Raw genomic sequence first — 23,111 nt, forward strand, 5'->3', positions numbered from 1 at the left:
GTTTCACTGAAAACCATGGAAAATAAAACCAAAATAAAACCATGTTCTAGCATATAAAATTTAAAATGGCACAATATTTCTTCCTCTCGACTGAATTGCTGCTCAGCAACAGTATGGTCACTGCTGCCACTAGTGGCTGGAAGCTATACGAATGAGCTTCTATAGTAGCAGCTAGTTATGCAAGGAAGAATTAAAGTAGTATTAGTACAGTAGAATCAGGAGAAGAGAAATTGTTCAGATTACATGGAAAAACGGTTTATTTTTCCCTCATGGGTAGTCTGTTTCACCAAGTAGATACAAAAAATCACTAGCTGTGCATCATCTGCCCTCACTTAAGGCACATACACATATCATATTACTTCTTAAATGGTTATTTGGGGTCTATTGTAGCTATAGGGAGTACTTGAAGCTCCACTAGGCAATACTTTTATGTAAAAAACACCTCAGTGAATGTTAGACTTAACAGCATTAGATATTTTGCCCCTCTTATACTTTAGGTAAAGTTTGCAGAATCTTGCTATCTACAGTTTATTGATGTCAAAGTAAATGATTTCTGGGTAGTAAATAGTTTTCAGCCCTCCAGCCACCAACATGCAGGTTTTACAGCATTAAATTTGCAAAGGCTTTTGCAGCTTCTGAAGATCATTTTCCTGATTCTTTAAACATGTAAAGGTTACTAAGGTTTCTCACAAGCGTTAGTTATATGTCAAATGACATAGGGGCCTTGCTAAGTCAATAAATTAAAATGATCAAAGTCATTACTTGTTTGGTAGATTAGCTGTTTAGACCTTTGGTGATTTACCATATACAGTAAAACAAATAAAATTCATGAAATGAGGGCAACAGTAGTGTCAGAGCCAGCTCTGGATCTGATGTTGTTGGGTGTCTTTTTGAAGGCAAACACAGTGATAGGAGGGTAACATATTTACTAATGGCTTCAGCCAAAATATTTAGGAGGTTCACACTACGCCGATTATAGTCAAGTGGAATAAAATCCTGTGGCATCATCTGTTACTGCTGGCACACACACAGTCAGACTCATGTATTATTGAGAGTAAAGGAGCTCCGACGACGCAGCGAGGGGACATGGTGATGCCATGTTGAGAACAGAGATATGTTACCAAACAGGCTGGTTATTCAGCTGTGTGTAACACAAGATGCCATTTTGAGCTAGATTTTTTTTTTTTACATTTCTCTGAAATGCAACATACATGACTGCTGTGGTGCAAAATGAATGTACTTTATAAAATTTTTCTTCAGTTTTTCTTCTATCCAATACAATGCCAATGTCTATGCCCTTGAATTAGGACATAATGTGAACATAATTGACTGTTTGCTAAACCCTGAACAGCAATCATAGCAACAGTAACTAGGCAGGCCTGTCAAGCTTTGGATTTCTCCATATGTCGAAGGGGCTCTAATAAGAGCAATACTCTGTATTTCAAGAATTTGGAGGGTGGTGTCAAGCAAAAGTGTAAGGAATTAAACTCTGTTTATCTGCTAATATAAGCAGCAAACATTAGCATACCTGGATAACATTTGTATTAAAATAGTGTTATTTTCAAAGGCAAGGGGCATGTCATTAGCTAACAACATTATTTTGTTGTTGTTTTGTTGTTATAGGTTACGTTATTACCTGTTACCTGTTCAGGACTGGAATCCACCCTGTGGGAGCCAAGAAATTACTAAATCAGAGTTGACTGATGTACAAGTCAAACATAATGTTTGAGAATACAAACATGAAAGCATAAATCTAACCACTGTGTTAGCCTACTTGTCCAATGACTAACTATCTCTACCCTGCAGTATGTAAAAGGTGCTGCTCCTAATCATGCGCCGGTGAGGATACTGGCTTTTTGCCTAGGACATTTAGCTTTAACCTCAGTCTTTTAGCATTTATCATGTATGCAGCCATCATGCATATTTTAGACCCTTTTGCAAGCTTCTCGACCGAGTTTTCAACCAACTCACTGAGTTTTAGCATTAGCATTAGCTTGGGGGTGGGGCTTAGCGAACAGTCTGTTGTACAAACCAGTATTTGAAATATATTTGTGCTTTTGTAGATTACCATTGATCATAGAAAACCATGAGTTTCTCATTTGGTATTACATTTATAGAAAGGTTTTTTTATGCAATTCCTTAAAAGACTAACTCCATGTAGATTAATTTAAGATCATAACTAATAAAGAAGTTGTAAATGGATGACTTAAATGTGTTTTGATTGTGGTTATAACCTTATTATCAATTCTGTTGGCTAATCTTGGAAATTTCAGCTTTTTTGTCCATATAACAACAAAAATAATCCTATAATAATGTTTTGGAACTGTCTTCACTAAGTGGCTCCTCAGTCAGCGACCACAAATTATGCCTTTTTGTTCCTCAGGAGGATGCCGTGAAGCTGCTGACACTTAAATCGATCGCTGTCAACACGCTGCCATTCCAGTTACCACGAGGGACATTGACAACTGTGGCTGTGTGAAGACCTGCAGACAAGGACACGCATCTCTGGTGTGCTGGAGGAGACGGGAGGTGAGAAGTCTTCATGTACTTACCTGTCACTTCTCAGTCTCAGGTGCTTCTTGATGTGACTACATGGACATAGTTGGTTTATGCTTTTATAGTCTATATTCTACTAAGACTGTAGTGAAAGACGTAATTATAAGCAACAACTACAGTATATTTATTTTTTAGTATACAGAAATACAATCAATTTATAATTTAAAATGTGTTTTGGATTTGTATATGTGTTACTGGAAGATATCTTATGTATTATATATTTTTTAGGTTTGACATATAGCGGTGTTTTGCGGTCCCATGGGGGATGGGCCATTTGTTATGATACAGAAATAAAAACATAGCCACGTTTCCATTGCGTAGTGAATGTGTGGTTGAGCGAGTGAGTGAGAGGGTGAGCGGCAGAGAGTAACGGTGAATGCGAGCAGAGCAGAGGAAAAGGTTAGCAGTGAAGTTGTCAGTTTAGTGGTAAATGTACAGTGTATGTTGGAGAGTTTAAGTGGCAATTCACAAATATCATATCAAAGTTATGTAACCCTGGTAGGGACAAAAATTACTCTTAGCCAAAGGGGACATAGCAATAAATAGCAATTTAAATGTTACACATATATAAATAATAAAATAGTTTAAGGGCTATAAATGATAATGAAATAATTACTGTATGTAGTTATAAACTAAATTCTGCAGGTCCAAATAATGTTGTGGAATTACTCTTACTGAAATATATATCTTACTACAGTATACTGTAAACATAAGTAACCCAAAAATATAATGTGTACAGTAACTAAGGTTATATTTGCATTTATGATGAATTCAAAATTAGGTTTTGCTTGTTTGCCACACAAAATGGATGAATACACAAAGACAAGTATGAATTCAAGCTCTGTGTGTGTGTGTGTGTGTGTGTGTGTGTGTGTGTGTGTGTGTGTGTGTGTGTGTGTGTGTGTGTGTGTGTGTGTGTGTGTGGCTATGAGAAGTGTTGACAGCCAACACTGGATGGTGGAGTGCTTGTGCTTCCCCAGCTTCGAGTCTTACCATAAGCCATGGCTGGTTGGATCAGGAGTGTCACAGGGGTCATGAAGAGTTTGGTCTTCTGAACTCTCCGATGTTAACTGAAGCATGGAAGCATCAATGCTCCCACCCCTCGAGGCACTGCTGCCCACTAAATCTATGTAAAACTACATGAACCCGATACATCTCCTCTGTAGTACAAAATAATGAGAGACATCAGTTGTTTGCCTCTGTTGATAGAGGCTGATCAATGGTCCACAGTTATTAAGCTGTGTAAATGACAATTGACAGAATGTAGTAAGTGTGAAACCACAGGATGGCATTGGGATGGGACAGGAACAAAGAGATACAATGAATGACCTTTAACCTCCAATAAGTCCCATATGTGTACAGCATTGCATTGATGTGAAAGCCGGTGAAGATCATATTTTGACATTAATTAATATCTTCTGATACGAACTCTGACATAAATGATTTCCTGTAATGTAAAAGAGTTGCTGTTGCTCCCAATCAAACTGGGGCTCAACACCATCTGCAGCTCTATGCAGCTTTAGTCCCTTATTTTCCAACTAATTTCCTGAATATTTTCCTCACAATTTCCTGAAAAGGAGTTGGTACATAAGTAGGGGCTGATGGACTAAACCAGCGCTTTTGGACATATCTTCATGTGGTGAGAAAAAAGAATTCAATGATACACTGATTCTGCTTGAAATGTAAAACTTCATAATATAAGCCATTGGTAATCTATGTCAAGATTTGTTGTGTGGAGTTTGTTTTGGATTCTTTCTGTTTCCTTTTTGGTTAAAATATCTTAATGCAGCTTTATCCAAATGTTTCTTTTTGTCCCAATAAAAATTAAGACAAAACAAAAATAGATTCCACTTTCCATGTTTCATGTTCTGGTCACCCCTGAAGTGTAAACAGGACGGCTTTAAGGAGTGTCCAATAATATAAAAGCCATTATTAGCATGAACATCATGTAATGCATGTCAAAAACAAATAATTATACAAACCATATGAATGGCTAAACAAGCATGAAGCATGAAGAAGAATTGGCAACAGATGGAATTTTCCCCCAGTGCAACGACATCCCGTGAAATGCACATCAACCCTGCAATTAGTTTGTTGTACTCTTATAACACACACACACACACACACACACACACATACATACGCTCACTCTCATGCATTCTCGATCTGTTTACGGTTTGCAAGTGACACTGAGGGCCATTTGCTGACCTACATAGACCTCAGTGTTTGAGCAGCTCTTGGGAACACTGCGTGCAGATGCCCTTCTCCCTGCTCTGGAGTGAAAATAGGGCAGAGGTCAGGAGAAACCCATTGAAAGAGGAGGATTCACACAATCATCAACGGGCTCCATGGAGAAGAACAAAAATCCTGTGTGGCTTGCTTATGCCATGTTTGCAGTAGGCTCGGCTTGTCTGTGGCCACACATTAGACACCACAGGCGTGAACCTTCTGTGTCTCAGTCACAGGGGCTATTAGCCTTAGAAATGTTCATTAGTAAGTAATTTGAGGGTCTGACATTGAGTGGTTTCTGAAGGGATTATTATGGACTCAGTGTTACACATTATGCTGTACTACTGGCGGTGAGATAAAGCATTATTACAAGACAGTGCAGGTATGGTCGGGACCACCTTAGTCAAGTACAAGTCAGGTTGTATGTATAGTCAAGTATAGTTGAGCTAAGGCTGTGTTTGAAATCACACTCTATTTATTATATAGTGCACTACATATATACTCCACCATTTTATTTGAGTGAAAAATTCATGCTCTATATAGTGCCCTCAGAAATTCCAATAGTGGAACAAACCCATAATGCAATGCAACACAGTCTATAGATGCAAAACTTACCCTTGTGCAACACAAAAGCTGTTGGTGATGATGCAGAATGATGATGATTAATAAGTGTCTGAATTGTGTCTGAAATCTGAATTTACTGCTCACTATAGAGTAAACTACTGAGAGTATGTTACATAGGGAGTAGTGGTAGTTGTAGTAGTAGTAGTAGTACACTTAACTTGACAATACTCATTATTGCTATACTATTACTTGTTACTTATGTTATTATATAGCAGAAGTAATCGTAAGAGCAAGATAGCAGGCATTTTTCTAGCTGACAGAGAGAGAGAAAGATCTATAAAGCTGCATTGCATTTTGGTCTAATGAGGCTACTGCTGTTAGGAAAGCTGGTTATCTTGTGCTCCTCTGTAATGGATTTCTCTGTCTGATTGCTTGTCCAAAAATGTTAGAAAAGAAAAAAACCCTTGCTCTTTGAAATTTAGGTTTTAAAAAACTAAGTTTTCAAATGCTTTACGGTAGTTTTTCATCTCTTAATAACAGCCCTGAAATTCTGTAATTGTTGTATCATCCTATCTGTCCTTCAGTGTGCTGAGTGGATAGTTTACATAGTTTGTGGGGTTCCAAAAAAGTCAAGAAGAAAACACATCGAGGATCTGTGTGATACTGTAAATTGCATTTGCAGGAATGTTCCTCATGCTAAATTATCCTCACCGTTGCTCCCATGTATTGCAGTCACGTGAGCATTCTGGCAATTGGCACCAGTTAATTTTCCACTTTTCCTTCTCTAATGCTCCTGGCTTCACATGCTGGCAGGCAGCACAACAGTTTGTTGCCATCCGCAGAATATCACAAACCAAGACGCTGCACCCCAGCTTTTCCCCGGGGACCTGACTTGATTGCAATTTTGTATCAGGGATGGAAAGTCTTGTGGGTTTTGTGTTGGTGGCAACTGTTGGCAAGACTGCAGAGACTTGGCACACAAATATATCCCAAAAAAAAAGAGGGTGGGAGGCCAAGACGCAACACAAGCCACCAGTGCTATTTACTTTAATAGTGTTTTCCTCTCTGTTGGAAAACACATGACAGTTAACAGTATACAATGGGAGATTACCAGCATATTTATAAAGCAGTCTCATGACAATTTATCACGCAAGTTTTCTGTCACATAGAACACTCTTTTTTTCTCCTGTATTTGCCAAAAGCATGGTGATGTAAGCCAGTCCAAGGTATTTAGGCACTCAAAACTCTTCACATATGACCCGTGCTTCGTCTGAGAGACGCTCAGTACTGTTGGGTTAGAGAAGAAACTGGACACTGAATCAGAGACTGGATAGTTAAAAAACCCGATTGGAGCACTATTGCCATCTAGTGGCAAAGACATGTCACCACATATCAGGATTTTATTGATGAAGTGATCTTACAGGAAAGCCGTAACACGCATGAACGCTTACGGCCTTTTTCACAGCAGACCTGTCATAGTAGGAAAAGCACAGGTGTTTCTAATAATATTAACTTGGGCTCTGTTCTATTTAAAGGCTCCAGTAAGTCATGACAGTGAGTCAGCATGCACAATAACAGGACCCTGAAACCAAAACAGCTAAATGGAGTTCAGCCATTTTTGTTTCTAGATTTACACTTGTGCTTTTCCTACTATGACATGTCAAAATGTCCTCTGTTAAAATGGCTCTTTTTTCACTTATAGTTCTGTCAACAACAGTATTTAGTGAAAAGCATTTGGAGAGAGAGTGAGTTTCTGGATCTTAAGGCTGCTGCCCCATCATCAATGTTTCAATAGTATGGCACTGGACAGCTTTTTAACGTCAGATCGCATTACACTTAACAACATGTATGTCTGTCAAAACATGGCAGTCATCTATCTGTGGCTCATCTTGTTTGACATAAGGATTTGATGATGACCTTGGTTTGACTGACTTGATGAAGATAAATATACATATTAATGGCACTAAATTAGATCTGAAAAAGTTGCCCTAGAAGCATAACTGAGCAAGCACAGTATTAAGGTGAAAACTTTGCATTCGTTTTCCCATTATCAAGGGAGTAAATGGATCAAATTTATTCATATTGCTCATTTCAAGACACAAAGTACAGCCAAAAAATAAATTAAAAAATAAAATACTTACTATAATACCAGCTCCAAACGAGATATAACTTGTTAATTTGTGCGCTTTAGAAATGCTAGTAGATGGATATTGTTATCAGTGGACAGAGCCAGGCTAGCTGTTTTACAATGTTTCCAGTCTTTGTGCTAAGCTAAGCTAACCGTCTGAATTTAATATTTAAATTAAATTCAGTTTCAAGACATTGTATTCCTTTTTATTAAATTGTGCCTTAAAAATTCCATTCTCGATTTCACCAGTTCAAGGTGAGAATGAAAATGTGAATTAATCACTTGATATAAAACCTCTGATGGCATTAATCTGTCTGTTGATATCACAGAGGTGAGACATTGACAGCCAAGCACAAAGATAACCCAAATCAATCAGTTTGTGCAAAGCATGAGCAATTTCAAATAGATTCATCTTCACTAGTTCTGACATTTGCTTTGAAGTTCATCAAAGTTACCACAGGGAGCATTAAAGCTTCCTCACCTCAGTCATCTTTTCAAACCTTTTAGGACAGGAAATTGAAATAAATAGGGAGATATCAGACCACACTAAAAAATACACTGTATTACTGAAGGTGGTCCACCCAGCCAGGGTAACATTTAATTATAATTAGGCATTTAGATCTCTGATCTTAGGATACCACACAGAAAAAAATTGTAGTTTGCACATTGTCCACTAGAGCTCAGTATAACCCCTTCAAGGCAGACTGCAAAGTCTGTCAATTCTGGCAACTTGTACTCTCTTCCAGAGCCTGCATTATTCTTCAACCCTCACTCTGTGTAGTGCACCGCTGCAGTGACACACTTCCAACAAAGGTTGAAGACAAGGCCTCTGAAGTTTTTACTGGAAGAAATAGTAAAACTGTGAAAACAGAATTGTATATAAAACACAACTAACTCAATGATAGTGATGTTATAAATCAAAAAAGATGCCTTAAACAAGAGTTGGACATGTGTTGTAAAAATGAATTAGTACAGTGACAAGACAAACTGGATTTACTAAGGTATAGACTAAGTGCCAAATTAGTTACATTGTCCTCGGAGTCCACAAGAGTAAAAGTTAAAAAAAAACTAAATTTCATAACATCAACAGTACATGACCAGGTTTCAGCCCTGGTCATGCCTGATAGCATAGTATCCCACTGAAAAGGGAATTGCCATAAAAGCAGCTAGTGAAAGAATGCAATGGCTATTAAGAACACTTGTATGCCTTTCCTGGCCTGCTTTCTGCCATCTTTCTCTCCCTGTAGGTGGTCAAATGAGTTTCTTTGGGGACTACCCATTCAAGGAAAAACTTACCTACCCTCTCCCTGGACATACTATATAATAAAAATGATTTGTTGAATGCAATTGGTTGCCTTGTATATTTTGCACTATTGACCAAACTTCTTTCTTGGCTTAAATTGAGCAGTTTCTGGCATTCATTGATGTCCACTTGTTATGCATGTTTATGTGATTGTTTTAATATAATACATTACATTAGGATGTGAGTGATTATGACCATAGAAGCATGAGAAAAATATTATTGGTGGGGTATGCGATTCTAATCCTATAAATGTCTTTTTGTCAAATTCAGCGAATATCTCCTCACGGTCCTCTAGCTGTCTGTGTGTGCGCTGAAAAAAAATCTGGTGTTTGTACACAGCCCTGGCTCTGTAAATGTGAAACAAATAAAGTGGCTTGGACTGAGCCACACAACACTTTCCAGTCATGATTTGTGTGTCAGGTAATGTTAAATGACTTGGCCACGGACATTCAGCTTACTTTCTTGTTTGCCAAGATATGCTGCTGTTGTGATGTTTGCTATAGTAGCAGGAGAGTTGTGAGTATCGCTGTCTCCTCCTCTCTGGCTGTTGTCTTCACAGCAGCCAGCCTCTAGAGACAGTTTGCTAACCCACAGCCTAGCTAACGTTAGTTATGTTACTTGCTGTGTCGTTGTTCACTCTATATCATGGTATTTGTCATTGTATTGGATTTTTCTAGAATCGCAAACCCCACCTTTAATGAATACATACTGTTAATGTATTCGACGTTATGGGAACAGTCCCGCTTCCCTCCAAAATTAAACTGAAAAGCTGATTAATGCTGTCTCTCAGCCACTCAAAGAAAAAATGCTATGATATTGATAGCAACATAGTAATCAATGCACATTATGTGGAAATATTTGTCAAAAATTGCTGCAAATATAGTCGCTGCTGCTGTCTGTCCTCCTTGAAACCATTCAAACAGGTTTAAAGCGCCGATTTGTTTGGAACATTTGAGAGATACATTAATGTTGGGTTACTTAACATAATCTCTGGTTCTTTGATAACAGAGTGGGGTGTTTTACTATAGGGAATTGCCTCTGGCGTGACCACTACAGAAGCTCCAATGACACCACTTCTGTCTATGACAGACAGGTCTAACTGTGGGAGAGCCCCGCCCTCTCTTTATAACCAACCCAGCCAGGTCATTCTATACTGGTTTCTTCCCTCGGGGGGTAAAGAGGGAAGTGATGGTGAAACACCTCACTATGTTATCAAAAAAACAGGGATTACATTAAATAACCCGACATTATTTTTCTAATGTCGTTTAGACTTTCACTATGAGAGGTATGGCCCACTCCCGGATTGCATAATCTCCCAAAGCCATTCAACTCCCAGACCTCGTCTGAGACCCCACTAGACAGCCCCTGAAGCCCCAGTATCCAGTACTGCATGCGCTAAGGATGGACCTGAGACATCCAACCTGTAGAACCTCACAAACGTATGCATGCCCAACTTGTCGTGGCACCGATGTCCTCCACAGTCCAGTGGGACAGCCTCTGGCAGGACAGTGGCTCTCTTTTGTGGGGTGTGGCCCAAGACACAAACAGCTGATCGCTTCTCCTAAAGCTTGATGTCCTGTCCACATAAAATCGTAATGCCCGTACGAGGCATAACGTATTCAGCCTGTGCTTCTCCGCTGTACTGAACGGCGCACGGTGGAAAGCCCGCAGCTCCACTGTGGGGCACCTATACGCAGACTTCACCACCTCAGGTACAAAAGCTGGGTTATGCCTTAAACACACTTTTGAAAACCCTGGAGCAAACTACATACACGCTCGGCCATGGGTAAGCCAGTGCAGCCACACCCAACATTGCATTTCCGTCCGTCAGGGAGAAGTACAGAGGGCACTGAGTGTTTTCTTGCGATGCAAAGAGATCGACGGCAGCCTGACCGTATCTCTGCCATATTTGTGTCACTACTTGGGGATGGAGCTTCCATTCCCCGAATAGAGGATGTCCTCTGGACAACAGATCTGCGCCCCTGTTCACATTCCTTCAACATGCCTCACTCGCAGTGACGTGTGCCCGGAGCTGCTCCAAAGAACTACCTTGTGAGCCAACCCGTGCGGCCGCTGGGAGCATGTGGCTCCCTGGCAATTTATATATGCCACCACCATTAACTCCAGTTTATGTGGGCCTGGGCCAGCTCCACCGGCCACACGCCGTTCACTGCCCTGTCTCCCAGGGTTGCTCCCCACCCCGGAGGGATGCGTCCATCGTCACGACCACCCGTGACGTTACTGTCCCACCAAAGGCTCCACTGCTGGGGGTTTGGCCAGCCCCAGGTCACCCATGCCGCGCACCTCTAACCTGGAGTAGCCCTGCGTGGCTAGTTTGCTTTGTAAGGGCTGGACCAAAACCGGCTCATTTCTTTCATGCAGGCAGAGACCGCTGGAAGCAGCTGTTTGGCCGGCGGTTGGGCCAGAGGGCTGTACTCAACACTCATCTTAACTTACATGACTTGCAACAACATGACAAAAATTGCTAACGTTAAATGCTTGGAGTCACTTGGCATTTTCAAATGTATTTTCTCCACATTGGTATACCTGCGCTGGCAAGATTCTTCGATATATTAAAGTTTGATAGCCAACAAACTTTTTAAAATATCATAATTATTATTAATATTATAAATAAATATAGACTATCTTACCACTGTAAAGTCCACCCGCCTTCTCTGCATCTGCCACAAGTGGACTACGCACATGTGCAATGCAGATGTTCAAGCAAAAACAACACAAAGAACTTCCGACTACGGAGGACAGAGGTTCCTCTTGCGGAGATCCGCCATTATGTCTGCATCCACGTCCCTCTCCAGTACTTCTTTAAACTGTGCCAGTAGGGGTTGCTACTAGCAGCAGAACATTTAACTAAACCAACTGCCAACTGATTGACTCTTGATCATGTTATGTAGGTTACATACAGTATATGTATCATGTCACATATGTATTTTGTAACTGTGACGATTACAAAACTATCACCTTGTTCACAAAATTTCCATGCCATAATATACACCTATTTAACAAAAGTGCTAGAAAATAAATGTTTCTTTTCTTTTTTTTCAAATGAGACATCACCTGTACATTTTTATAGTTACCTAATGTGGTAAAAATACAACCATCACAGATTGTTTTGTAATCATGTCATTCTTATCCCAGTGGCCTCTCTCTCTCTGTCTCTCTCTCTTTGCTCTCTTTCTCTCTGATACCCCAATGATTTTTGTGAATGATCCCTCCCTGGCTTATGCCCCATTATAATACTGTTACTGCTAATACTGTTGTTATAAGGACTATTCCCGTAGAGTTACATAAATAAGTTGTATTACTGTTGTTATTATTATCATGAAGCAACATTTGTCAAGGGTTTGTGTGAATATAATAGAAACCCAATTCTTCAATTACCATATTCTAAATGTTGTATTTTTCTTTATACTACTACAAAGGTCAAATAGTATAAAACATTGTATTAATGCACATGACAGTGTCTCTGATTGTTGATGGAAAACAAAGGATTGGATTTTCCAGTAGCTTAATTCTGTTAATGCTAGTCTGAGGATTACTGATGTTAGTTACAGTAATGATGGAAAGAGTGGAGGGCAACCATACATTATATATAGCATATAATGAATAAAGGATGAATTAAATGGAGTAGAGACTATGATGTTTTTGCAAATACACTCCGGAAAGAAGGTCGCAAAGGAGAGGCATACAGTGGATTTTAGGACATGAATTTACATGTTGTGTCACACTTTAATAAGAGACAATGGAAGTGCATGTACTTTTGTGGCTGCAATGAACAAATATAAATATTAAGGATGTTACTCAGAAGGAAGAGATTTTTTAGCACACAAAAATGTTTTTTCTCCTCCACTTTTAGAGTTTTAGAGTTTGTAAGCACTTGAATGAATAAATTAAGTAGTACAGCCTATTTTATTTCACTAAAATATAGTCCACCATATAGCCTCAAATCCGTTGTCTTTGTTCCAAACCTCTGATGTGATCAATCTCTGTGTAAAAACAAGGGGATTGTGTCACACTAATGTTACAGTGAACATTTAATGCAGCAGACTTTCTCACATCACCAGTGATCTTGTGCCTAATCAAAGCGCCTGTGAGCGCAGTAGCCTGCAATAAGCCTGCAACTCTATGCAAAAAGCCATGTGCAAGTGAGCTGCCTACATATTTATTCCTAACCTAACCATTTCTGCTGTAAGTGCCCAAGAGCATTTCATTATATTTGTACAAATGTACAAATCCAAAGTGTCATGCTCATTCAAGCTTGTAGGCATGAAACGTCATCCACTTTTTGCATTACTGTTGTCATGGACAACATGCCGGTCTTAGCCCTTATCTGTATTCATTAGTTTGTATTAGATTGCATCTGACCCACAAGTAGATGTTTTACATGTTCAACATGAAATGAGAATTTTGCAGATAAATAGGTCAGACATCTTCTATAAATCCAAAATGGAGCCGGAGTCAGGGGAGAGAGGTCTAGTTCAGATTCAACTTCTGCCAAATGTTTTTTTTTGTGTGTGTGTTCCAAGAAACCGCTCCAAAATCATGAGGCAAAGGAATATGCTTTTTAAATATAGAAGTTTAAAGAAACCAGAACAATATACTACTCTTAATAAGGTCTTGATGAACTAGTAAACAAACAAAAAGCTATCAACATTACTGAGAGACAGGTATCTGAATAACATTACACATTTTCACTATATCCTATGAACTAATCTTATCTAAAACCAACAACCTCAAGACCTATAACCACATTAATGGACTGTAATTATTTTCAGCTGAGCAAGTAGCACCAGTTGGCTTTTTGTTGAGTAAACTTGTCCTCATAAAACCACATGCCATGCAAATGCAAAAAGAAAGAAAGATGCGCATAAAACACACGCCGCACACACTGAAAGGGCACCTATTTTTGTGCCATGGCAGATGTGGCCATTGGCTGTGATGGTTAATCCAGAATGCTGGGTTTGATACAAGCAGGATTTAGCCATAACCATGATACTAACATCTGTCAGGATCCTGCTTCGAGCTCCCAAACCCAGACGGAACAAAAGCGGAATATTTTTGTCTTAACATTTTGACAAAGAGGTGGGAAAAGCAGTCAATAGATTCAGAACCTGAGGTAAGTGTAGAAAGAATGTATCTATGTAGGATGTTTCATGGCCTAGAAAAGAGGATTCATCACAGCTTATGTAACATGTTTTTCCACAGCCTTGATTCTAGACGCTTGGTGCATGTGGCGCATCACTTCATTTACAAATGTTCTGCATTTCTTATAAACTTGACACAGAAACATGATAATATATATTCTGAATAGGTCAATGTCATGGGAGATCTGTTTGCATCTTCAAAAGCTGAATCAATTCAAATATCTCAACAATTTTGCTGATTGTTGCTTTTCACCTTACTGAATACAACAGAGTAACAAATGAAACAAACTATGTATTTCAAGAAATTAAGTGTTTAAATTTGGAAATTAATTTGACTTGGTCTGAAACTGATACTTTTTCTTCTGTTATTCATCACTACATTGCCCATGTTAACAAGAGAATTACATTTTTATTGCAAACAAGGCATATTTTAGAGATAAAGTTACTTTTGATTTAGATTTTTTGACTGATTGGAGGTTATTTGGGGTGACGGGCTAATTATATCCCTCGTTTTAAAGCTCATATCCAATCAGTTGACACATTCTTTATTATAGTCTCATCATGTCTACATCTGATTACATGATAACACACTGTACTGAATATCTGCTTTTATGATTAGCAGCATTGAGGCTAATGAACACATAGTCAGTTGAGATTTTTAACTGCTTAATTAAACCCTGAAAACGTGAGTGAATGTTGTACTGTTATGCACTGTGCACAACACTCTTTACACTCTTTTGGATAGAAACCTCTATAGTATGTGATGTTGATCAAGGTACTTTACCTTTAAAATCACATAAAATGTGGATAAGTTCTCTCATCACACAAAACTGCCATTTGATATTTGAATTTGTCTTTCATGATTTACAGTAACAGCATTAGAATAATACCCTCATTGCCTGCAGCATGCAAAGGCTGTATAAACCTGATGCATGTATTGTCTCAATATGACAAGCCTTGTGAATGGTATAAATATGACTCCAGTGGACATTATGATTCTAGACTGATTGATGAAATGAAATTTTAATGATCTTTGACAGAATTTGGGTCACTGCAGCATACAGCACAGACAGCAGATCAAGAACAGAGCAAAGCAAATGAAGAAGATAAAGTATAAAGCAATTATCTACTTTCATAATTACAACATTAAGCAAACAATTGCTTCTCAAGATGCATAATGTATTAGAATAATCAATATAATATATTAATCTTAATAACAGGGTAGTTAATGATTCCATTAACTAAGCTTACTGATGTATTAATTAGTAAATATGTCTGCACATTTATACATGCATGATGCACTAGTGGTGTTGAACTCTGTATCTTAAGGCATCTAGACTAATGCTTTACCATGAAATAAGGTTCAGACATTCATGTCCCCCTCAGGATGAATTGTAATAACTTTATGACCAAATACTTGTGAAACTAAAGACATTCTCATCAGCCTCAGATGTACTTTATGTTTAGTGCTAATTAGCAAATGTAACATTGCTAACATGCTAAACTAAGATGGTGAACACAGTAAACATTATACCTGCTTAACATTGCCATGTTAGCATTGTCATTGTGAGCATGTTGGTGTTAGCATTTAGCTCACAGCAGTGCTGTGCCTATGCGAACCTCACAGAGCTGCTAGCATGGCTGTAGACTCTTAGTCTTGTTTTCAACAGCATTCATTCTTTTTAACCCAAATTTGCCTTTTAGAGAACTCTAAAAAGCTCTGCCCTCCAAACACTTTGGATAACTCATAACCTGCCTTATTCTGGGGACTTCACATTAAACTGATTAATGTCCCAGATATTTTCTACAGTATACTTGATGTATGACAGACTTCAATAAAACATAAAAATGTGTACCTGAAAATACCATTTTCAGCTACAGGACCATCACTTCCAACAACAATAATGACACTGCTGAACTGATACAGCCTGGTCAGCACTTCAGAAGCTGCTCTGTAAGCAGCGGCTAATTTTGGCTCATTAGCCCTGGAACACTGAATAATTCCCGAAATGCCAGGTCAGGTTTTAGCTTGGTGCTGAATATTTGATGGGATGTTAATTGGTCTGGAAGCCTACAAATGTCGGGCTACACAAAACTTTTTTCTTTTGTTTCATGGCAGCATGATTAAAGGTAAAAATGAACAATCCATTATGCTACTTATGGTTTGGCTAGCTGACCTTACAGTCACATTCAAATCCACAAAAACATCTGAAATCATGTCATCAAGAAAGCAACATTCAACACACACTGTGCGAGGATTGTGATGTAGCCACCTTTCACAAAATTAGGGGAAACAATTTATCATTAACTTAAAGGTCCAGTGTGTAACATTTAGGAGGAGCTATTGGCAGAAATGGAATGTAATATTCATAAGTATGTATTCATTAGTGTATAATCACCTGAAAATAAGAATTGTTGTGTTTTCATTACCTTAGAATGAGCTATTTATATCTACATAGGGAGCGGGTCCCCTTCCACGGAGGCCACCATGTTGCACTGCCATGTTTCTACAGTAGCCCAGAACAGACAAACCAAACACTGGCTCTAGATAGGGCCTTTCGCGTTTTTCACGCGTTTCGCAGCCACCTGGAAAGGGAGGGTGAGGCGAGCGGTATTCAGATGTTTGCAAACTGCAATTTCACCATTACATGCCATTAAATCCTACACACTGGACCTTTAAAGTAAATATCAGCATCAATTTCAAGTCAAATCAAGTAAAAATTTCAAGCCAAAATTTCATTTTTAGACTCACTTAGTTATTCCAACTTGAAGTCTTGTTGAATGAAGCTGAAGATGAATGAATGTCCTGCTGAGCAAGTTTCTAAGGAAACATGATTTGCATATTAGCACACTTCCAAGTATATTGTACATTAAGCCTTTCTTCCACTACTTTGAAGAAAAGTTATGGTTGAGACTTGTTGTGAGTTATTTTGTTTAGGTTAAGCTGAGCCGTGGTTGTTTTCTCTGAAATGTATTAAATCCATTAACCATGCTGAAGGTTAGAATCCACTTTAGTTCCTACATACACTTTGACTTTATCAAAGGCAGCAGGAGGATCTTCATGTGAACTCTCTTTATCTCTGTGTAGCTTTGGTAAAGAAATTGCTCCAACTTGAGAGGAAAAGCAGTAAAGACTAATTGGCAAATGAGGAAATGAACCTTAGACACCTTCACACTTATACGATATAACTGCAAAGCATATAGAATATGTGATTACTACTGAGTACACTTTGAGCTAACTGTTCAGTACAAGTTCTGTTGGCTGACATTTTTGAGGCAGCAAGGAAACATTTCATTAAAATAGTCTAATGTTCTGCAATGTTTGTGTTGCTGTGGTCTATCGTTTTGAGGTACTTCAATTAGTCAGTATAAGTCAAGGCTCAGTATGAATGGAGGTAAACGGAGAAAGAGAGAGGAAATCATGATAAATCAGATGGGATTCATTTTGTCCCTGTAAAGAAACATCATATTGCAAGTCTTGCAATACCAACAGTTTGCCCTGCTTTCACAATATAAGCCAAACATGCGGTAAGTTAGTTTCGATAGCAAGCTCTTGTATGTACTTGAGCTCCCACCTACCTCACAGAGGGATGTGCTGAATCTCAAAGACGGGCTCACATTTATGTCCTGTAATCACTGTCAGTAATGCTTTATAATACAGCCTGCAATTTACAGTGTAATTTTGTTGTATGAATCCTGTACCAATAAAATACTGACTGGTTCCCAATGGTAGTTAAATGTAGACACAGTGGATGAGAACAAAACTATGGGGAAGAAAAGAGTAACAACTGAGCTTTTTAGAATAAAGGACAAATAAAGTGTTTTTGTAAATACTGGGTCAGGTCTTGGTCTCCTTTTCCACCACTGACACCTTCTACCATCCCAGTGTCTGGCTGTCAATCACAGCCCCAAATAGTACTTTCACTTTGACATAAAGACTGAGATCAGTATATTTCAAAGGAGAGCCATCATGCAAATGGATAGACTGCCTTTGGTAGCACAAAATTATATTTACTGTAGAAACAATCCTTCCAAAAGTTGGCACTCCATTACAGTTTTTGATGATAAGTTCACTATGAGTCATATAGTGTTTGTCGGCCTATTATGTCACCTTGTTATTCATCAGAACAGACCATGCTGCTCCAACAATAAGAAAATGTTTGCTTCTCTTGCTCTCACCTCCTCCTGCTCTACTTTGACATCTGTGGACGTTCAGTACATAGAGCAACATCACAGAATGCAACATTTTTATGACACTAAACCTGCCATATTACGCCACTGAAGCAAGGCAAAGAAGACAAATTCTGTGCAGAAGCTATAGCTGCTTGTTTTTGTTTTTCAACAGCCGGTACAGCGAAACCATGGGCAAGGCTGAGAGTAAAGTCCTCAGAGAGACCTCAGTGGACGGGGTTCAAGCGCAGGTAAAAGCAACCACCTCAAACACAAACATGCTGTGCGAACTCCTGCCTGCACACACACAAACGCAAATACACAAACACATGCAGGAATTGAACTGGCAGATACATAGAAAATATGCATTACACTAAAAACACATTAAACTGCTGTGATGGTTAGTGCTCTGGTGGTTGCCAGGTGTGTGTGTGTGTGTGTGTGTCTCTCTCTCTCTCTCTCTCCCTGTGTGTGTGTGTGTGTGTGTGTATGTGTCCTGACTGGTGAAATAGGCCAGCTGCTGTGCTCTCCACATTCACAGGTTATGCAACCAGCATGCTTTTACACTTCATTTTCCCACATCATCATACCTCTAATCATCAAAATACATTACTGAGCTTTGGAAAAACATTACATTAAAAAAACATTAATATCTTGTGATTGAGAAGTTAAGAAATGAGTCCCTGGATGTTCCCAACAATGGATAGAAATTCTATTAATTGCCAAGGTTTTCAGAGTATGTTATGATATTTGTATAAGCTACAGACTAGAAGTAGATCAAATCTTCTATCAGGTCAGATATCATTTTTAATAATAATTTTTAAATCGTGAAATTCATAGATATCGGATTTTCTGGAAATTCAACTGAAAAAGCATTTATAGATAAAATAACCAGATTCCCACCTGCTCTGTTTTTTGGGGCACAACTTAAGTTATGAAAGATTGCGTGCACAAAAGATTTGAAAAAATATCATCTTTCAGGACTTCAGGGATAGGTTTTGGCTAATCCAATTAATTAAATACCTAACACATCAAAAATCCTGTAAATCCAATTGTGCCATAAAGCTTTCCTGCTCATGGAGTTTTAAAGTCCTACCTACACTCAAAAATATGTTTTGCTTATCATTCCTTATTGTGTATGTACAGTATATGCATGTATAGAGATGTATAGCATAAATTGTATGGTAATCAAAGAATATTTTCAGCGGACTTGCAATAAGAGCTACAGAGAATACAAACACATTGCCCAGTTCCAGAAACTCATTCTTTTTGCAAGAATGGTACAAGACCTTATTCGCCTTAGTCTGTGCTAAGTGAACAAGCAAGTGATTTGTGTATATTTTTTGCCAGTGAGACAAATGAGATGTGATTGTGTGAATTTGAAATTTAACAACAACAAAAACAAAACAAAACATGTAAACACATACTCTTGGCCTCTTTTGGACTCTTTTTGTATTTTTGTGTAGTCTGTATGTTAGCTGGCAGTTAGGTGAAGAAGTTGTTGACGGCAGTGCATCTTATCCTAGGTCATTATTTAAATTCCCCTCAACATCCCAAATCGTCCGTCATTCCCTCACTCAGCTGATCCAAATTTACTACACCCAAGTGATTGCACTTTTCAGCTCATGCTCTGACTAAAAGGCGCACCCTATCACCCCATCTCATCTTGTGTTGGCTGAGTGGGTGCCATCTTTGTCAGCTCGTGTGGCTCGGTGGTGGGCTCCACAAGGCGAAGCTGGACTGAAGTGAATTGATTCCCGGGGATTAGGGATTAAGACTTCCCCGGTCGGTTTGGTGGAGTAAATCTGGGGATTATGATGTCAACAGCCTGTGGCTGCAGGAGAGGAAATTGAATTGTGAGGGACGGGAGCGACGATGGCCCAAGATTACAGCACAGTCAGTGAGAAATCAGAGACGGGAGTCTGTGTCTGTGCCTTTCTCCTGCTCAGGAAAACCTCCATGGGACACCATTTACTGCCTTTGGGGTGTAGGAATCACTTACTCAGAGTTAGTTTCTCCTAACTCAGTAAATGTCTAGGATGTTGACTGAGTGATAAGAAGATTTCTGTGTCACTGGTAATCCAGTCCATCCTGCTCTGGCCTGTGAAGCATCAGGTGGTGAGTACTGTTAAGTGCAACAGGGATCACTTGTAAAGGGAACAAGGTGACATGGATTTCTGCCTTCTTGTACAATAAAAATCAACAGACATGGAGGAGAATAGCTGGTCAGAGAATCCACAAATATGGGAAATTTTTAGAAGTTTATAACCTAAGGGTTTTACACACTCATTAATAACCTACTGTGTGTTGTTGTGTTTGTGTTCCTGTCTGTCTGTATTTAAGACAACTCCTGCTGTGGCTGCTCCTGCTGCTACCGTTAAATTCGAAGGACTCACTAAAATCAACAGGATGAAGGTGAAATGGACCCAGCTGGGTTTGGTGTTCTTCCTCGTTTTATCACTGGTGATGACAGGATGCTTCTTCTGGCAATATCAGCTGCCAAAAGTTCTGCCAGGTAAGGGTAACCGAACCAGGTGTGTGATACCATTTTGCCAACTACCATATTGTGCAAAAGTATTTCATCTGCACCTGTTTGTTTTTGACATTTAAGACTTGCCCTTAAGGACTTGTGAGTTGACTTGGACTTGTGTTGACTGACTTGAGACTTGCTTAAGGACTAAAACAATCTGAAAACATCTCTGCCAAAACACACTCAATGAATGACTCATTTAACATCAAGCAAAGTGAGCATTTCCCTTTCATCATCAGGACACAGTTTATCATTTATTATTTTGGCTAAAAAAAAATCTCAGTGTCTGTGAGTCTGTGAACCAGTGACATCCAGTTACTGTAAGTTCTTCCTTGTTTATTACATCCAACACTGAATCATAATCGTTTGCTTGCAGCTACAACTCTGGATGCTCCTTTTTATCTGATCTTATCTGATCCACAGCAACCTGCAACCTCAGTTCCTACTGCAACTTTGATAATCAATAGATTATTTTCTAACAATTAAGAGATGCAGATCTCATAATTAAGAGATAAAACAATCTCTTAATTGTACGATCTTTATATGGTAATTATGAGATAAAGCCTTAGCTTGCTAAAATAGTCGCCTACAGTTGTTGTGCTGGCTGGGAGTGTGTATAATTGGCAGCATCATAACAAGTTCAAGATCTCAGACGTCAGTGTCAATTAAAACAGGGTAAACAATTGCAATTTGAAAGTAAGTTGATTATTTCCAACTTCTCAGACAGTAGAAGTTGTATTTAAGAATTAAAGAGTACAGACAACATTCACAATTTACATGTGAAATAAAAGACAGTGAAATGTTTTTAATTGTAGTCCCTTCAATCCAGGAACATCTGAGTGAACGTCGAACACAGCACCAGTCATCCTTCCAACTGTGCAAGTGGAGTTTTAGATCATAAGTTTGGTTTAAATATCTTGACACTTAATTATAGCACTTCAGGTTCTTTAGTGTAATTTCTTCAAACAGAGCATACAGACAAAATGCTCTATTCTCCAAAACACAGTCCAGGTTTGTAATGTCTAGCTTGTATGATTCCAAACGAGTAAAGGAACATCAGGTGACATTATTAAATGGAAAAGCACAGCTCCACAGGCTCTTATTCATATCTTCCAATGTGCACTGATACATCTTTTTATATTCCAAAAAACTATTTTTTTCACGTATAGTGGTCCTCTAGAATGAAAAGACAAATTGTGGCCTGAAGCTACAATGACGGATATTGAAATATTCTTGTTCACAGCTGGACCAGGCTGCATCTCTTTTGATCGGCGAGTTGTATATCATACAACCTGTCAAACTGTATATATAAGATCTACGGGGTTCATAGGGAAGCAGAGAGAATTAAGGAATCCCTAAACCAGCCAATTATACCACATTATGCAGGCCTTTGTGCCGTTGATACATTATTCTGTCAAAATATCAAGTGGGAATTACAATAGCCTGTCCCCCTGTGCTTCCTTGGCTCTTTCTTTCTCTCTTTCTCTTTTTTCAATTCCCATCTGCCACCCAGATGAAGGGATGGGTCGCAATGCCAAATCAGAGATGATGTGTCCCCGCTTCCCAGAGCCTCTCCAGCTGGAGCATCCTATCCCCAGCCTGAAAGAGGCCCTGGAAAAGGTGAGCGGAGTCATTCATCATGCACATTTAAATCTGAGGTTGTATTTCTATCATGCCCACCCAAGTCCGAGGAAATTTACAGGCTAACCACAGTAATCCTTTACACCAAATGTCATTGCAGTCGACAGAAGGAGATTAAAGATATAGTGGATGAAAAACTGTCTGTCCGAAAGAAAGGTAGTGTTTCTGTACGCAGAGACCAGCAGTATTCCCAGTTGAGTAACAACATGCAATGAAATATACTAACACCTTAGCACCCATAAGAGAATCTGAGAATAAAGAGTAGAGGGTGCACATTAGTAATGAGGACATAACTGTATGTAGTGAAGAAATATCGGCATCAAAATTTGACTTATTCATTTAAAGTTGAGCAGAACTTAAGTTAAATTTCAGTTTGCCTGTACTGAAAAAAAAGCTTCTTTCATCTCTGCGACCAAACACTTAGAGCCAAATTAAAAATTAAAATCAAGCACATGAACCGTTTGATATTCATTACAGTGAACGGTTGTCTTTTGCTCATTTCTGCCTTTTGAGCAACTTGAAAAAACTGTAATCTTTCCTCAATTAATTTTGAAGAATAATTTTGTTTCACCTGCAGATTTCCCTTCCCAAGCAAAAGGCACTGATTTCTCCTAAGAAAGATGGGAATATAATTCATGGTCTGTGCTCATTAAACTAATATCGGGACATCAAAGTAATTGCTCTGGGGTTTTATATTGCAGTTAGTGGGGGATCTATGCAAAGTGAGTAAGTGAAGTGAAAGCGCACTGAAAAAAATGTAAAAATTTTGTGAGAAAGTGCATTCGAGCTGTGATGCTCATTTGATAAATCAATACCTGCAGGTTCATT

The 23,111-nt window shown here is 38.8% G+C and overlaps 1 protein-coding gene across 6 annotated transcripts in view; it reads left to right on the forward strand.

The window, feature by feature from the left end:
• lactbl1b (lactamase, beta-like 1b) overlaps positions 1-23,111 on the forward strand; it is a 49,138-nt gene that overhangs the window by 15,094 nt on the left and 10,933 nt on the right. For 3 of the 6 annotated variants that reach the window (XM_044166655.1, XM_044166670.1, XM_044166678.1), the window contains exons 3-6: positions 2,384-2,529; positions 18,288-18,363; positions 20,456-20,627; positions 22,156-22,262. In XM_044166655.1, coding sequence (XP_044022590.1) covers positions 18,304-18,363; positions 20,456-20,627; positions 22,156-22,262 — 339 coding nt within the window. In that variant the 5' untranslated portion in view covers positions 2,384-2,529; positions 18,288-18,303. Of the gene's footprint in view, positions 1-2,260; positions 2,530-13,767; positions 13,915-18,287; positions 18,364-19,966; positions 20,231-20,455; positions 20,628-22,155; positions 22,263-23,111 lie in introns of those variants that run through there. The other 3 variants (XM_044166688.1, XM_044166662.1, XM_044166697.1) reach the window with 3 other exon arrangements.

Source organism: Siniperca chuatsi, linkage group LG2 (genome assembly GCF_020085105.1).
Source record: "Siniperca chuatsi isolate FFG_IHB_CAS linkage group LG2, ASM2008510v1, whole genome shotgun sequence".
NCBI classification, from domain to species: Eukaryota; Metazoa; Chordata; class Actinopteri; order Centrarchiformes; family Sinipercidae; genus Siniperca; species Siniperca chuatsi.